The sequence below is a fragment of the Pongo pygmaeus genome, chromosome 20 (assembly GCF_028885625.2).
Source record: "Pongo pygmaeus isolate AG05252 chromosome 20, NHGRI_mPonPyg2-v2.0_pri, whole genome shotgun sequence".
Lineage (NCBI taxonomy): Eukaryota > Metazoa > Chordata > Mammalia > Primates > Hominidae > Pongo > Pongo pygmaeus.
In genome coordinates, this window is record NC_072393.2 from 18,853,030 (window position 1) to 18,869,767 (window position 16,738).

A 16,738-nucleotide genomic window follows, 5' to 3' on the forward strand; every position below is an offset into this window, starting at 1 on the left:
CGGCACACACTTGTGCACAGAACCTCACTGAGCGATTCGGCCCGACTCGGACCCACAACTGCCACCGCGCAGCCAGGGACAGTCGCCGAGACAGCGATCATTTATTGGGTGTTTGCCAGCCCCCCACGCACAAGGATGCACACGTGCACTCACACAGGAGCCGCGTGTTTGCACACACACACGCGGGCTTGCATAGGAAAAAAGAGGAATAGCCATGGCAAACACAGAAACATCTAGACCTAGAGTCAACCGCACCGCCTTCCCCTACCCTGCCCGTCCACACACGACCCACTGGTACCCGGGCACCCTTGCCCTGCGGGGGTCCCTGCCACAGTATCCGCCCCCACCCTCTCTGAACACCCCTGGTGGGGGGATGAAGGGCCCTAAGAAGGGGAAAAGGGCACCCACTGCCTGCACCCTGACTCCTGCAGACAAAGGTGGGATGCGCCCCATTTACAGCTACAGCACCGAGGCTGAGAAGCCCAAACAGCAGTCACCCAGCACCTAGTATTGTCACACCGGGTGTTACTTTGGGGTGGTGCCAGGTGGCTCCCACAGCCTGGATACTATAGGAGCTTTGTGTCTGTGTGCCTGGGTTGTGTCTGTGTGCCTGGGTTGTGTCTGTGTTGTGTGACTTCGGGCGGGAGGCTGAGTGTCCGCAGGCCCTGTGACTGTGGAGCTGGGTAGGGTGTGGTTCTCAGGAGGCCGTGATAGTGCGCCCCAGGGTGACTGTGAGTTAACTCCGTGGGCTCTGTCCACGGCTGTTGGAAGCTGTGGCATGGCCTTGCATAAGCGCGCGTCTGCGTGAGGCTGGGTGCCTGTGTGCGGTGGCCTGTGTTTAGTTGTTCCAAGACGGCCACTGTGAGCTGGGTGTGTGGCAGTGTATGTGTGTCGCTGGGCGGGCTGTGTGTGCGGTGGTTCCCACCCGTGCTGAGTGTGGGTAGCTCTGCGGGGTGAGACACCCAATGTCACTGCCTGAGGCTTTATGGGGCTATCCGCAGTCGTTCCAGCATCGGGGTACACTTTTGCTGTGTAGAGCGCTATGTTGAGTGTCGCTGCGAATGTGTGTGGCTGGGTGTACAACAATGTGGGTGGCCGGCTCCATTTGAGGTGGGTGAACGTGTGTGTGCACGCGCGCGTGTGCAGCCGCGATCAGCTGTGCGTCCCTGGGTGGCCGTCCGGGATCCCGACCCGCGAGTGTGTAGCTGCGCCCCCACCCCCCGCGGCGGGCACTGCGCGTGCGCGCTCCGCCCGCGGTCCCGGCGGCGGGACCCACCGGCGCGCCCGCCATCGCCCCTTTAAGAGCGGCGCCCGCGGGCGGCGCAGAGGCAGCGGGCGGGGGCGCGCGCGGCGGGAGGAGGGGAGCGCGCGTTTCCCGGAACAGCCCGCGCGGAGGAAAGGGAGGAAAAAAAGCCACCCTGCGGCCGGGGCCAGAGCTGGAGCCGCCGCTGCCGCCGCCGCCGCGGCCGTCTGGAGCTCCCCCGCGCGGACGATGCCTGCCGTGCCCGCCTGGGGCTCGGGGCGGTGAGGCCCGGGGCGCGGGGTAGCTATGGCGACGGCGAGCGCGGCCCGCGGCGCCGCCTGACAGGTGTGGGCCCCGGCGGCGGCGGCGCGGAGCAGCATGTACGCCAAGGGGGGCAAGGGTTCGGCCGTGCCCTCCGACAGCCAGGCCCGCGAGAAGTGAGTGCGGGGCCGGGGCCGGGGGCGGGGCTCGGCGCCGCGCTCTTCCGTGGGCTCCGGCGCGGGCGGGCACCGCGCGGGGCACGTGGGCGCGGGCGGCGGGGAGCGCGGAGCCTGAGCGCGCTCGAGGGGTCGCGAGATTGGCGGGGGCGCGCGACCCCCGAGGGGCACGAGATTGGCGGGGGGCGCGCGAGACCCCGAGGGGTCGCCGGAGTTGAGGGGTGGTGGGCGACCCGAGGGGCGCTAGACGGGAGTGGACGGGCGAGACTCGAGCGGCTCCAGGGGTCGCGAGATTGGCGGGGGCGCGCGATACCCGAGGGCGCGAGATTTGAGGGGGCGCGTGAGATCCCCGAGCGGGACTCGGGGGTCGCGAGGCCTCCCCGAGACGTGGGTGCGCGAGGCTGCGGACGCACGGGGATCGAGGTCAGCGAAGTTTTCCGGGACGAACAAGAGTGTCGGCTCGGGGACCCCAGGCGCCTGGGGAAGAGCTGGAGAGCGGCTGGAGGGGCGCGCGGCCACCTGTCTGCCCTGGCTCCAGCAGCTGTGTGGGGCCCCTGGGGAAGCCGCACGGTTCACAGTCCGGGGGCGGGTGGGGACGACGGAGCCCCTCTCGATACCACCGAAGAGTGCATACTGAGGGCCCTTCTTGTTCTGGGCGTGGCTCCAGGCCGTGGGTACCAGGCGCTGTGAAGCTGGTAGGGGCAGGTTCCACCGTGCGGATGGAGGAAGGGTCGTGGTGGGGCTGAGGTCTCTCGGGGTGGGGAGTCAGCCGAGTGTGCTCTCCGGGTGGAAAGCATTTGAAAGGTGCTTGGAGCAGTGACCGTCCCGCAGGAAGGGCACGGGGCAGTTTGCAGTGTTGTTAAAAGTGCCCAGAGGCCGGGCGCGGTGGCTCACGCCTGTAATCCCAGCACTTTGGGAGGCCGAGGCGGTCGGATCACGAGGCTAAGAGATCGAGACAATCCTGGCCAACATGGTGAAACCCCGTCTCTACTAAAAATACAAAAATTAGGTGGGCGTGGGCGCCTGTAGTCCCAACTACTCGGCAGGCTGAGGCAGGAGAATCGCTTGAACCCGTGGCGCAGAGGTTGCAGTGAGCCGAGATGACGCCACTGCACTCCAGCCTGGCGACAGAGCCAGATTCCATCTCAAAAAAAAAAAAAAAAAAAAAAAAAGTGCCCAGGAGGAGGGGAGTCTTGTCATAGCTGATGGGGGACTTGCAGGATCCTTGAAGTTGAGCTACCTGGAGAGGCCCGGGGTGTGGAACTGGCCACCAAAGCAGAGAGAAGGCTGGGTCAGCAGGGAGGGGTCCCATGAGGACCTGCCTTGAGGGCCAGGCCAGTAGTGAGGACTTGAATGTCTGGGTGCTGGAGAGGAGCCCTGGACGTTGGCTGAGTGTCCCCCATCCTGCCTCTTCTGCCTAGGCTGACTTGGGATGCCCCACCCCTCCACAAAGATGACTGTCCCCTCTGCCCAGCCTCTGGGTCATTTTGGAGAAGAGGCTCTTCTGGCCGGAAGGTGGTAGGCAAATGACTGCACTGTCAGGCCTCCTTTGCCTGTGTGCAGTGAGGAAGATGAGCTCCATTTCCAAGCACCCTTAAGCCCAAAGACTTTTTGAAACTGGCCTCTGGCTCCTGCTCAGGTTGGAAGCAGGCGGTGTCTGCCATGGTCACCCCTGGACCCCTGGTCTGTCTCCTGTGTGTCTCCAGCCAGCTGCTGGCTCTGGAGGCAACCACCCACCCAGTGGGAATCGGGACCGTTCACTGATTCAGCATATCTGCCCTGGGTGTCCCAGGGTGTGGCAGTCGGGAAGGCAGGCTCTGGTCGGGATGGCAGGGTCGGTGGCCCTGAAGAAGCCCCCACCCCAGCAGGGAGGCAGGTATCCAGTTACCAGAAGAAAGCAAAGTGGATGATAGATAGTGAAGGGTGAGAGGATGTCAGGTGGAGGGCACAGCAAGTGGAAAGGCCCTGAGATGGGACTAGGAAAAGGAGCTGGGGCTGGGCCCAGGTGGAGGAAGAGGCAGCCTGCAAGAGTGCCAGATGGGCCACAGTTGGTTGTGTGTGCAGAAGCGCGCTCTGGCTCCCAGGTGGAGTGGGGCTTATAGGGGTCAGGAACAGAGGCTGGGAGTCCCTGGGGATGTGGACACAGTTGTCTGAAAGAGAGTTGGGGAGGCTGGGAGTGGTGGCTCACGCCTATAATCATCCTAGCACTTTGGGAGGCCAAGGTGGGTGGATCATTTGAGGTCAGGAGTTCGAGACCAGCCTGGCCAACATGATGAAACCCTGTCTTTACTAAAAATACAAAAAGTAGCCGGGCGTGGTGGCGGGTGCCTGTAATCCCAGCTACTCTGGAGACTGAGGTGAAAGGATCGCTTGAACCTAGGAGGTAGAGGTTGCAGTGAGCTGAGATCGCGCCACTGCCCTCCAGCTTGGGTGACAGGGCGAGACTCCATCTCAAAAAGAACAAAAAAAGAAAAACAGTGAAAGAGAGCTGATGGCAGCCTGGACCCAAGTAAGAAGAAAGAGATTTCATAGGTTTGAGCCGGGGGTGGTAGGGTGAGGGGGTTAGCTGCATTCCTGGCCCCCTTCCCATACTGTCCTCCCACTCCCCAACCTGCCCAGTAGAGGTGCTTTGGGGACACTGGCCTCGGGACTCAAGGCTCTCCGAAGTCCCTCAGCTGCCAGTGGGGAGGCTGCAGGGCCCATCTTTGGCCAGAGCCAGCCTGCATGCTTCCACTTCACGGAGAGGGTCTCGTGTAAGTGTTGGTTTGGAGGTGAGGTTCCTCTCTGAAAGCAAGCCTGGAAAACGCCAGATGGCCGCATCCACCCATTTCAACGAAAGGGACACCGGGGCCCTGGAGAGGAAGCCACCTGACGAGAACTCAGCTTCTCTGGCACAGATGAGCTCTCAGAGGCAGCCCCAGGCCTCAGTTTCCTCGTGTGAAATGTGGACACCGTAGGCAGAGCACCTCCCGGGGCAGCCACTCGGCTCTCAGGAAGTATCTGCCTCGGGCAAGCCACTTCCTGCCTCTGGGCCTCGGTTTCCTTCTCTGTGAAATGGGGTGAAGAGGTTACACTGCTCCAAACCTCGACTCCCCAGCACTGCACTTTTCTTCCTGCAATGAGCCTCATGCCTCCTAAAAATGAGACGCTGCCTATCCTTCCTTCTCTCTCTGGCCCCAATCCTGAGCCCCTCCTGGCTGCCCTTGGAGCCTACAGGCCTCCCCCGCTCACGCTAGGTCTCAGCCAGCTGGCTCCAGAAAGGGACCGAGCACCTGGTGGGTGCTGCCCTCGGGGGCTCGCAGCAGATGGCAGTGACTGCGGAGTGCGGGGGCAGCAGAGTGGGCTGAGGGAGGCTGGGGTCTGAGTGGGCCACTCACAAGAAGAGGAGCGTGTGTATATTCTTCAGCACTCAAGTGTTGCCAGGCAGGTTGAGAAGAGGTCCATGAATCACAGCCATGGTTGGTGTTGCCTGGCAGCTCGTGGGTTTCTCCCGGGCTTGATTTTGAGCCAGCACATGGATGCCGGTGGCTTGTTCATCAGCCTGGCAGGTAAGCCAGGGATGGGATTCACAATTGGACGTGGTCATTTTGGCCCCTGGCTGGAAATGGCTATGAGGGGCAGGTGTGGAAGGTAGTAAGGAGAGGCCGCCACTTTGCCAAGAAGCTGCCAGGGGCCTGGCCTTTAGGGTTGGCAGAGGGGAGGGAGGACAGCGAGGGTTGGAGGGTCCCTTTGGGGACAGCAGCTGAGACCTGGTGACGGATGGCACGGTGACACAAAGCCGTGAGTGGCAGGTGTCTCCTGCCCCAGCAGCGTCTGTGTCTAGGAGGGCGCTGAGCAGGGAACATCCGTTGCAGCCATTCTGGGTAATTATGGTAACTCGCGTCATTACGGTGGTAGCTGTGGTACATTTCAGGCCACCAGGCACTAGTACCCCATCCTGGCTCCGCTTCCCTGCGCAGCCTCATGCTCGCTCCAGGTCCAGGCGCCCCATGTCCTCTGAGTCTTGTGTTCCTTCTGCAGGGAGAGCTGCCTGCTGCTCTTCCGGGTGCCTCCCCATTTTCCTTTCTGGCCACCTGCCTGTATGGCACAGGGAGCCCTCATAGGTGACAGGCCCTGAGAGGTTGTGCCGGCCCAGGGCAGGTGGCCGGTGGGGGGCAGGGGGCACGGGTGATTTGCATCCAGAGCCCTTCCCTATAACTGAGCTCAGGGCCCCAACCGGTGGCGCCCCCAGACCTGGCCCCCGGAGCAGTACTCTGGGAGGGGAGGACCTTGTAGGTCCCAAAACTCCCTGGCCGAACAGCCAGGCTTCAAAACTTTTCACCCAAAACAATAACAACCCACAGTTCTTCCCTGGAGACTGAATCCTGTTTAAAATAAAAGGACCAACATGGAAGGGAAATCAGCAAAACCGAAAACTTCCTCTGGCCTCCCATCGCTCCCAGGATAAGCTCCCAAATCCTCAGTGTGGACAGAATAGCTGCTGACCTTCATCAGTGCTTACCCCGTGGCTCGCCTAATCCTCCCGGCATCCCAGGAGGGGGTCCCCGGGCCAATTTGTTCATTCACTGGGGTGACTGTGGCCCAGGATGCCCAGCTCCATTCTAAGGGCGTTGCAGTGAGCAGACTCCAAGTCCCCACCCCACATCAAGCCACATTCCATCGGGGGCCCAAGACAGAGACTCTCAGATGGAGGAGACGGAGCAGGGTGGAGGCTTCCATGTGACAGTGAAGCCCCGATAGGTGACAGTGAAGCCCCGATAGGTGACAGTGGAGTCTCTGGGTGGAAGTGCCCCAGGCAGGGAAACAGTGCGCAGAGGCCCTGGGGTGACAGGGCAGCCAGTGTGTGGGTCGGGGCGGGGAGCGGCACAGGAGGGTTTGAACAAGGAACATGGGGGTGGAGGGCACCCCCATGTGGGGGTGGGGGGAGCAGCACCTGGAGGGGACTCTGTCGTAATCCAGGTGGGAGACGGTGGGTGGCCTGGCCCAGGTGTGCAGTGGAGGTGGGGAGAGGTGCCCGAATCAGGAGAGAGATTTCCTTCAGTGTGTTTTTAAATGCAGTGGTGTCTGGGGACAGCTGAGTGGATCTCACACAGGTGCACGCCTGTGCGCAGGCCACCAGAGGCTCCTTGGACAGGATGTGTGTGTAAAGGCCAAGCTGACAGTCTCTGAGCAGGGAGAGGGGAGAGGGGAGAATGGGGAAGGGGTGGGGGCTCAGGGTGTCAAGGCTGGGCCTCTAGATGTCAGGTGGACAGGGAATCCCAAGTTTGGGAAAGGTCAGGCCATAGCACCCTCTGGACAGCCCCTACTTGAAGGCGTCATCAAAACAGGACGGGCAGCCGCACGGGGAGAGCAGAGGAGAAGATAGAGCTGGTAGCCGGGGGCAGGGGCTGGAGGCAGGAGGACAGCAGGACGGGGCGGAGAGGGCAGGCTGGGCTCTGGGGGGCCACCTCCTGGGTTAGGCACTTATGGGGACAGTCGAGGAACAGGAGACAAGGAAGGCAGGTGGAACCCTTCGCAGCCCCCTCCTTCAGGAGTCCCCCTGGGCCTTTTGGACAGCCATGCCCTGGGTGTGGGGTACCCAGAATGCAGCCTCGGCAGGACCTCCCGCTGCCCCCGCCCTCCCGGGGCAGCTCACCAGCGTTCCTGCAACTCTGTCTTACCCCACTCTGGCCTTTCATACCCCCTGCTCTGACCCCTAAGTGGGTGGGGTGGGAACTCTCTTCCACACCTGGCAGGTGGGTTGGCACTGGGCTCCCCAGGCTAGTCGGTCTGCCCCTCGAACCTGCCCACCCTGGCCTTGTGTGCTCCCCTTCCACTGATGGACGCAGGCCTGTCAGCCACTAGCCACAGGGAGAAGCCCAGAAGCCTCTAGATGGGCCAGGGTGCCACAGAAGTGAGCTAGACAGGCGGGCCTGCAGGCCGCAGGGCCAGGAAAGTAGAGGAAGAGCAGGTGTGGGAGACTGGAGGGGTGTGAGGTCAGGATCTAGCAGGGCCTGGGCTGGGGACACTCTCTCCAAGAGTGCTGTGATGATGCAGGGGTGACCACTGGGCGCTGTGTGTCCTGCCCCATCCCTGCCCCTGGGGTGGCCTTCACAGCTCACGTGGTGCAGTGTGAGCCTGGCGCCCTCCACCCTGGACCGCCTCCCCTCCCTGACGTCACCCCACTTGCCTTTCCATAGCCTCAGCGCCTTCCAAGCTGCCACAGAGCTCACCTCTCTTGACAGGTATTGCCTGTCTCTGTCTCTCCCCTCAAGAACATGGCCTCCAGGACAGGGGCCGGGTGTGTGCACTGCACAAAAGGCACTTCATGGATGCTGGAGGAACTAATGAAGAAGTGAATGAATGAAGGAGGGGAGGCAGGATGAGATTTGGGGCAAGGGCAGTGCCTGTGAGGACCAGGTGGGAGCAGGAAGTCCCCATGTTCTCTAGGGGCCGGGGCAGGAACAGGAGGGCTGGAAATCTGAAAGGGACCTGGGGGGCCTGATGGGTGGTGGGTGCTGGGATTGGAGCAGCCTGGCTGGGAGGGAGCAGAGCGTGAGTCAAAGGAAGGTTATTTTAGGATGGGGCCGGCAGCCAGAGAGGGCGGCGCAGCTGAGCTGGAGGCGGCTGGAAGGGCCCCCAGGCCTGCCTGCTTCTCGCCTCTAGGGCTCAGCCTCAGGCTGGCCCTCTGGTACCCTGTCTTGAATCTAAGAGTCCCCCAACCCCCAGCAGACTCTCATGGGTCCCTAGCTGGGCAGTAAAAGAGCTCTAAGCAGGGAGCGGCTCAGTTCCAGGGAGGTCCAGAAGGGCTGGTGCCACAGGACTGGGCGACCCTTTGGATAGGGGGTTTGTCCTCTGCTCTCTGGTGTGGCAGCTGGACTGGAGCAGGGTGGACAGTCCAGCCTCCCCCTGTGACCTGCAGAGGGCTGTGCTGGAGCCACCTGGCTGGGCGAGGGTGACCCAGGTCCAAGCTCTTGGGGTGCACAGTGGTTGAGAGGGTGAGTCCAGGGGTCCCTGGCAGGCTGGGGACTCGCGCAGAGCCCTGTGGGCGTTTGGGTAGGGCAGCACCACTGCAGACATGGCACTGCGGGCCTTACCTCCCCTGGCCCCCCACCTCCATTCCCCAGACACTGCCCCAGGCTCAGCACTGCCCTGACTGGGGACAGTCTGCAGAAAGGGTTGAGGCTACCATGGTGGATGGGCATCTCTTTCCCAAGGAAGAGATGGGGTCCAGGGACTGTGGGGGATGTGGGGTGGAGGACCCCTTCCCTCCTTCCTTCCTGGGCCGGGGAGGCTGGGGATGAGTTTGGAGGTGGGCCCTGAGCACACTACATGGCCCAGGGTGCCCAGTGTTCGTCCCCACCCCGCACACACTCAGGAATGACACTCCTCTATGGAGGAGACCTCCCCAGCGCTGAGGCCTCTCTGGAGTCTCAGTGTTGGTAGGACAGGGCCAGGACTTGGTCCTAGAGGGAGCGCGGAACACAGCTGAATTTGGCCCGGAATTGGGGATCAGGGATGCCTGGGAGGGGCCTGCAGGACATAGATGGATAACTATGAGTTGTCCCTGCTGAGCAGCTGGTGGGGAGGCCACCTTTCCACCCGCCCTCCTGAGAGATGGAAGGGCTTTAGGGTGGGCCCTTGCCTTGGAGAGCCTGAGCCCCCTGGGCCGCCTCGCCCCCACAGGTTGGCGCTGTACGTCTATGAGTACCTGCTGCACATCGGTGCCCAGAAGTCAGCCCAGACCTTCCTGTCTGAGGTAAGCCGCCACTTCCAGCCTGGCCCTCCCTCCTCACCCACACCCTGGGGGTCCTCCATTTCCACTGGGGATCCAGGGGGCAGGCCCGCGTTGCCCCTCTGATGGCCCTGGGAACTGAGGGCTCTGCGGGGTCCAGGCCCTGGGCTAGCATCCAGGCATCTGGTCCGCATGCCCAGCCGGGACCTGCCACACATCCTGGGACCCTCTGCCCACCCTGTTACCCTTCCCTTTCCACTCCCTCCCTGCCCAGATGTTCTCTGGGCACCCTGCTGGGTGGTGGGGCAGGGTCAGGTAGGGCCACCCCCTCACCACCTTCCTTTCCCTGCAGATCCGATGGGAGAAGAACATCACGCTGGGGGAGCCCCCCGGGTTCCTGCACTCCTGGTGGTGGTACGTGCTGGGCTGCTATGGGTGGGCTGTGGAAGGGGATTGAGGGGGGCACATGGAGCAACCACCTTCCCCTTCGGCCCACAGCGTCTTCTGGGACCTGTACTGCGCGGCACCTGACCGAAGAGAGGCCTGCGAGCACTCCGGCGAGGCCAAGGCCTTCCAGGACTACGTGAGTCCTGGCCCCAGGGATTCAGGGCCTCCAGGGCGGGAGGTCTGCTGGGCCTCTGGCTGGGGAGGTGGGGTGGGGGCCTGCACAGCCAGAGGAGGGCTGGGGATGGTGTCAGTTTGGGGTTGACAGGTAGAGCTGCAGCTGCCACTCAAGCTCTTGGCCACTTCTGGGGGTCCCTCCACCTTCCACTTGGTCCAGGGTCACTCACAGAGTAAGGGAAAGCTCTTTCCACTGCACCACGCTTCTGAGGGTCCCCACAGCCCTCCCACCCCCATCAGGGCACTGGGGGGTGCCATTTCCCCGCCTCTCATGTGAGCCTGCGTGGAGATGGGGGAAGCTCACTGCCTTCCCCCTCCTCTGCCGTGTGTGCATTGGGAGTCACTGCTGCTCCTCTGAGTGGGGAGCCCAGGTCGGGGTGCCTGATGGGCCAGGCACTGGGACACTTTTTGACCTTGCCAGGTACCTGGAGCTGCCCACTCCCTCTCTGCTGTCATTTTCCCTCTGGGTTGGAAGAGGTCAGAGGCCAGCCTGGAGTGGAGGCTGCCTGGCTAACACCAGGGGATGGCAGCCTCCTGTTGTCATGGGGCAGCAGATGGCAGCCCTTCCCTTCATCCTCTGTGCTGGGCCACCTGGCCCCCTCTGTTGGGTCTGAGGGGGAGGTGCCAGCTCTGCCGGTGGGCGTCTGGGGGGCGCCAGTCCCGCCCACCCCCTGCCCCCTGTGCGCCGGAGCGCAGGCCCCAGCAAGGCAGAGGCGGCCCAAGGGGTGGGGCGCCCATGTCTCTGAAGATGCCTCCAGCACTCTGAATGAGAGCTGGGTGCGCTGAAGCCCTCCTGGCGTCACTGCTGTTCACCCCATGGTGTCCCACTACGCGTGTGTGGTCCCCTTGTCCTAGTCCCGCTAGATCTGGGGCCCCGGGGGTGTCTGGAGCTGTGGACTTGGGCGACTCTGCCCCCATCCCTGCCGTCTGGGTTTAGCATCCTCTCTGGGCGCCCCCCGCCGGGCCAGGAGGGCGGAGCTGGCGAGTCGGCGTGAACGCGCTTCCTAGGCGCGCGGCTGTTACCATGGCAGCGCCGGCGCAGAGCGTAGACCGCAGGACCCAGGGCGGAGGCCGCCCAAGCCCTGGGGTGACCGAATCCCCGCGGGGACTCGTCATGCCGGGCCGTCGCCTCCGTTGCTCTCGCTCTAACTGGGGGCTGCTTGCCCGCTGAGCCTGCACGGAGGCGGCCCCTTCCTCTAGCGCTTTTCTCTCGCCCTCCGAAGCGGGTGGGGGGGCTCTGTCCGCCCCTCCCCGGCTCCCTGCCGACCTTGGCGTCTCCAGGAAACGCCGGAGCGCCCAGCGCATCGCCATGGCAACGCGGGCCGGGCCGGCTCCTCTTCAGGGATGATTGACGTAGGGGGTCTGGCCCGGGCCAACCGCCAGGGAGGGCGCGCCGCCCGAGATTAACTAACTGCTCAGGGCCTAGAGTTGGGAAGCTGCGGGGCGCAGGGGGCGGGGGGGTGCGGTGGAGCGTCCCCGACCAGGAAACGCTCAGGCACCCACTGTGGCCCGAGAGGGGATTGCCCTCCCTGCGGGGTGGACAGACACAGGGCTCAAAGGTGCCCCTTCCCCACCCTCCGGGAGTGGACCGGAGGGGCCGCCTGGGAGCGCAGCTGCTCCAGGCCATTGTGTTTGTGGGAGGGGGCGGGGTGGGGGCCAGAGCCCAGAGGGGACCTGGCAGTTTGGAACTGAGAAAGTGGCACAGGAGTGGGGCCCTAGGGCACGAGGGCTTTCGAAGGATTTGTTCTGGGCCTTGGGAGTGCTCTCCGTCACGGTGGGCTTAGGGGGCTCCCGCCTCCACCCCCTCCCCCAGCTTAGGACCCTGGTGGGAGGCTTGAGGCTAACCTCAGAGAAGGGGCAGGAAGGGGCCAGCCCGCAGCCCCACAGGGGGAGGGAGGATTTCTCCAGGAGCCCCCCTCTAGGCAGGGGGCCCCTTGCAGCAGTCCCTGAGGGCAGGAAACGCTGTGTGACTGTAGGCAGAGTGCTCAACCTCTCTGAGCCCAAGTGGCTGTAGTTCATGCCACAAACACCTGAGTGTCCCTGTGTGCTGGCTTGGGCCAACCCTAGAGAGCCCATCTCCTTCTTTTTGGGGTTTGGGGCTTGGCCTGGACCATACAGACAGGGGCCAGGAGAGAAGTTCTCCCCTCCCTGTCCCCAGAGGTGTCCTTCTGCCCTCAGACGGGGCCTCACATCCCCACCTCACATCCCCCTTCCCACTTTCCTCCTGCCAGACCCTGTAGGCCCCATAGCAGACAGGTCTAGAACTTGGTCCCCGGCCAGGTCTGGGCTGCCACCACAATTTCTGGCAGATACAGGAAGCCCCCTCTCCAGCACCCTGTCTTGTCCCCTTCTCCATCTGAGAGAGGCTGGGGGATGGGGACCCCACCCCAGAATCCTGCTTTTCCCCCCTCCCTCCTGGACGAAGGGCAGGGTGGGGTGGGGCAGGGGTCTACACCTGCTCTAAGGTGAAGCCTTCAGGGAGGCTCTTGAAACTGCGGGTATATTTGTGTGTATGTTTATTTGGGGGGTCTTGAGTAGAGTTGGGGACCCAGCTGAGCTGCCCTGCCAGCCAGGACGATGCAGGGCCAGTTGGGATGGGTCTGGAGTGGGGAGCAAGTCTGTGAGAAATGAGGGCGACACTGGGTCCTGGGTCCTACAGGGTCCTCAGACCCACAGATCTTCAGGCCGACAACCCCAGTGTGCTCACTGACCAATGCCAGCTCGCTGTCCCATGGGGCCAGCCACCTGCAGAGAGGAGGGGGCACACCCCAGGTAGGAAGTGTCCAAGTGTCCTGACCTGGCCCTCTGGGTTTCCCGCACCCCTACAGAGTGCTGCAGCCGCCCCCAGCCCTGTTATGGGGAGTATGGCCCCAGGTGATGCAATGGCCGCAGGCCCCATGGCGGCTGGCTTCTTCCAGGTACGGCCCCGGCTGGAGTCCACTGGCCCCCAACTCTGGCTGAACATGCGTTTGAGAGTGGGGGGGTCCCACATGGGCAGAGGTCATGAGGCCGGCAGGCTGGAGTTGGGTGGGAGGGTCCTCTGTGCCGCAGGTGTGCCCAGGTGGGCCTTTCAGGGGCCAGCGAGGGAGGGCCCGAGTGCAGTGGAGGGTGGGTGTCTGTGCCCTTGGCCTGCACATGTGTGCGCACAGGGTGCTTAGGGATGCAGTGGCCACAGTGGTCCTGGTGACCACTGGTGCCTGAGTCCTGCCCTCAAGCCTTCCCACAAGGTCCCTGTCCCATAGGCTGGCCCACCCCTCTGCCTCCATGGAGCCCCTCCCCTCCTCAGCCAAACCCAGTAGGGCCTCACTCCCCCCAACCCACCTGGTTCTGTCCTCCTAGGGCCCCCCCGGCTCCCAGCAGTCCCCCCACAACCCCAACGCCCCCATGATGGGGCCTCACGGTCAGGTAAGGAGCTGTGGTGCCTGCCCCTCACACACACACACATCCCCTCCCGCAGCGCTGCCCCCTCCCACCCTCAAGCCATGATGTCCTGGCTGGCACCAGCTGGCCGGACTTTGCTGGCTAGTTCTGGAGGAGGGGGCTCCCCAGGTCGGGGGGGCCCCAGCATAGCAGGAATGGGGTAGCTTTGGGGACCAGAGGGTTGGGGGCGGTGCTGATCCCCGCCCACCTCTTCCAGCCCTTCATGTCACCGCGCTTCCCAGGGGGCCCCCGGCCCACCCTGCGGATGCCAAGTCAGGTGAGAAAGGGATGAGGGGAGGGCGGGCAGGAGCTGGGCCGGGGAGGGAGCACCCCACACTCAGTGCCGCCGCACCCCCTCCGCAGCCTCCCGCAGGCCTCCCTGGCTCCCAGCCCCTCCTCCCTGGCACCATGGAGCCCTCCCCACGAGCCCAGGGTGAGTAGGGAAGCTCCAGCCCCTATCCCGCCATCAATCAGAATTCCAGCTCTCAGAGCCCCGACCTTGCTGCCTCCCCACTGTCCACACTGGGGAATGGTCCAGGTCCAAGTCCCCTTCCTTCTGCCCCACCCCAGGGCATCCGAGCATGGGCGGCCCAATGCAGAGGGTGACGCCTCCTCGAGGCATGGCCAGCGTGGGGCCCCAGGTAAGAGTGGAGCCCTGGTGGGTGGGGACTTCGGGCTGTCCCTGGTCTGCCCCTCACAGCCCCTTTGCCTCCGCAGAGCTATGGAGGCGGCATGCGACCCCCACCCAACTCCCTTGCCGGCCCAGGCCTGCCTGCCATGAACATGTAAGACCCTTAGGGACCCTAGGAGTGTGCAGTTCGAAGGCCACCACCAGCTTCATGGCTGGGTCAGCTGGGGCAGGGTCCTGAATCCTCAGGACAGCCTTGGATATTGTTTATTTCATGGCCACTTTTGAGGGGAAACTGAGACTTGAAGTAGCAATTAGTCCCCTGGGGCCAGTGATGGGTTGGAATTGGAACCTGGCAGCTCATGGTGGCCACTTTTCCAGCAACATCTACTGCTCTGTGGTCTGTCTGGGGATACAGTGGAGCAGGGTGTTGGGGGGTGTGTGGTGAGGGCTGTGATCCACATGGACTAGCCCCAGAGTCTGTCGTCCACGGTCTGTTCCAGGGGCCCAGGAGTTCGTGGCCCGTGGGCCAGCCCCAGTGGAAACTCGGTGAGCCTGTGGCTGGGTGGGCAGGCCTGGGGTGGGGTGGGAGGGGCACTGGGTGAGCCGCCTGGCTGACGGCTCACAGCTGCCCCTGTCCCCAGATCCCCTACTCCTCCTCATCCCCTGGCAGCTACACGGTAAGTCTGAGCAAAGCTGGGTCACCCCTGGGCAGGGGCTGTGGGATGGCAGATGAGGGGCCATTTCTCACGGTTCCTGTCTCCTGTGTGCAGGGACCCCCAGGAGGAGGTGGGCCCCCTGGAACACCCATCATGCCTAGCCCTGGAGGTATGGCCTAGGCAGAGGCGGGGTGTGCTAGGGTGGTTATGCTTGGGGGAAACCCCGTCACACCTGGCACCCTTCTGGTCTCCCCCAGATTCCACCAACTCCAGCGAAAACATGTACACTATCATGAACCCCATCGGGCCGGGCGCCAGCAGGGCTAATGTGAGTGGGGGCTTTCGGGGGTGCTTCTCGAGGCGGTGACCCTAGTTGGGGAATGGGTGGCCCGAGTCCCACGCTGTCCCCATGCCCGCAGTTCCCGCTTGGCCCTGGCCCGGAGGGCCCCATGGCCGCCATGAGCGCGATGGAGCCTCACCACGTGAACGGATCCCTGGGTGAGTGGGCGTCCCTGCTCCCGCCCACGTTGCCTTCCCGGCCGTGCGCTCCCTGGCTGCCTCCCCCCGCCGACAGCCCGCCTGCCGGGTGGAGGCGCCTAGTGGCGTCCTGAGCCCCCCGGGGGCCGCTCAGTGACAGGGGCTGCTCCGAGCTGGAGGGGGATCCAGCGACCAAACCAGAGGATGCACTGACCGCCCCTCCCCGCCAGGCCCAACCCTCCACCTGGCCTCAGTCCCGGGCTGTGCGGGGTGGGGGCGCGGAGGCGGGGGAAGCTCGCGAGGGTCGTCGGCCCCTGGAGGCTGAGGGGCCTGGCGCCAGCACGTCTGAGCCGGTGCCCGTGTCTGTCCGTGTCTGTAGGCTCGGGCGACATGGACGGGTTGCCGAAGGTAAGGAGGCCGCGCTCCTGCTGGGGGTGGGATCCGGGGAAGCGGCGGGGAGGGGGCGGGGCAGAGAGTTGCGCGCTGACCGCGGCCGCCTCCAGAGCTCCCCCGGCGCCGTGGCCGGCCTGAGCAACGCCCCGGGCACCCCGCGGGACGACGGCGAGATGGCGGCCGCCGGGACCTTCCTGCACCCGTTCCCGAGCGAAAGCGTAAGCGACTGCGTCGACTCCCCCCCCGCGGCGGCGTCGGGCCGGAGGGGCCTGGCGGGCAGGCCCCGGCGGGGCGGCCGGGGGGCCAGAGCAAGACCGTGACCGCGGCGGGCCAGGTGGGGGGGCGGCCGCGGCATCCTTCCCCTCTCCTCAATCTCTCCCCCCCCCCCCCACCTCCCGCTCCTAGTTCACCGTCCCGATCCCATCCGCTCCCACCCCGGGACCCGCGCCCCAGGGCGGCCTTCCCATGCATCGTCCCTCCCCCGTTCCCTCCTGTCCCCACCCCATGTCTGCCCAGGACCCAGCCCTGCCCTGTCCCCCATTGTCCCTGGGGGCGGGTCCCAGCATCTTCCAGAGCTGAACTCGGCCTCTGCGCGCTGCCCCCTCCTCTCTCCGCAGTACTCGCCAGGGATGACCATGAGCGTGTGATGGGGCGGCAGCCCCGGGCCTCTCTGCGGGCCTAGGCTTCTGCCCAGCGCCCCTGCTCAGGGCGAGGGGCTGAGGTCACACCTCGGGCACCTGGACTCCTGGCCAATCAAGGCTTGCCCAGCTGGGAGGCCCCACACGAAAAGACTCTTACATTTTATTAAAAACGCAAGGACCTCAGAGACGTTCTTTTCTGTATGGACCCTTCCTGCCATTTGTATTTTGTCCCAGAGAGAAAGGCTCTTTGTGGGGCCCCTCTCCCCAGGACGTCAGGGGGTGGGGGCCCATCAATAAATGGAAGCTGGTTTTGGTTTTTGGTAGTTTGTCTCAGATTCCCTCTTTGGCCTTCTGCCACCACACCCTCCACCCTGTGGTCTTGTTCCACCCCCGCCCCCATCTAGCCCCACCTTTGAGAACTGGGGGCAGAGCGAGGCTCCAGGTTCTGGGCTCTCCCTGGGAGTTGGGGTGATGACCATGGGCAGAGGGGGTGGGACTGAAGCTG

General features: G+C 64.2%; 1 protein-coding gene across 8 annotated transcripts; it reads left to right on the forward strand.

Moving 5' to 3' along the window:
• Positions 1-1,339: 1,339 nt before the first annotated feature.
• Positions 1,340-16,556, forward strand: SSBP4 (single stranded DNA binding protein 4). 8 transcript variants are annotated; one of them, XM_054464759.2, is made up of 18 exons: positions 1,342-1,680; positions 9,346-9,418; positions 9,747-9,808; positions 9,893-9,977; positions 12,844-12,933; positions 13,355-13,420; positions 13,653-13,712; positions 13,799-13,868; positions 14,006-14,076; positions 14,153-14,220; positions 14,567-14,612; positions 14,708-14,743; positions 14,837-14,891; positions 14,980-15,050; positions 15,142-15,220; positions 15,579-15,607; positions 15,703-15,810; positions 16,210-16,556. In XM_054464759.2, exons 1-18 carry the CDS (start codon positions 1,622-1,624, stop codon positions 16,237-16,239), a joined length of 1,158 nt encoding a protein of 385 aa, XP_054320734.1. In that variant the 5' UTR covers positions 1,342-1,621; the 3' UTR covers positions 16,240-16,556. The 8 variants fall into 8 exon arrangements, with proteins under 8 accessions (XP_054320729.1, XP_063513554.1, XP_054320732.1 ...); XM_063657485.1 differs by having other exon boundaries at positions 15,703-16,416; XM_054464760.2 differs by lacking the exon at positions 13,355-13,420 and having other exon boundaries at positions 1,343-1,680.
• The last annotated feature ends 182 nt before the right edge of the window (positions 16,557-16,738 follow it).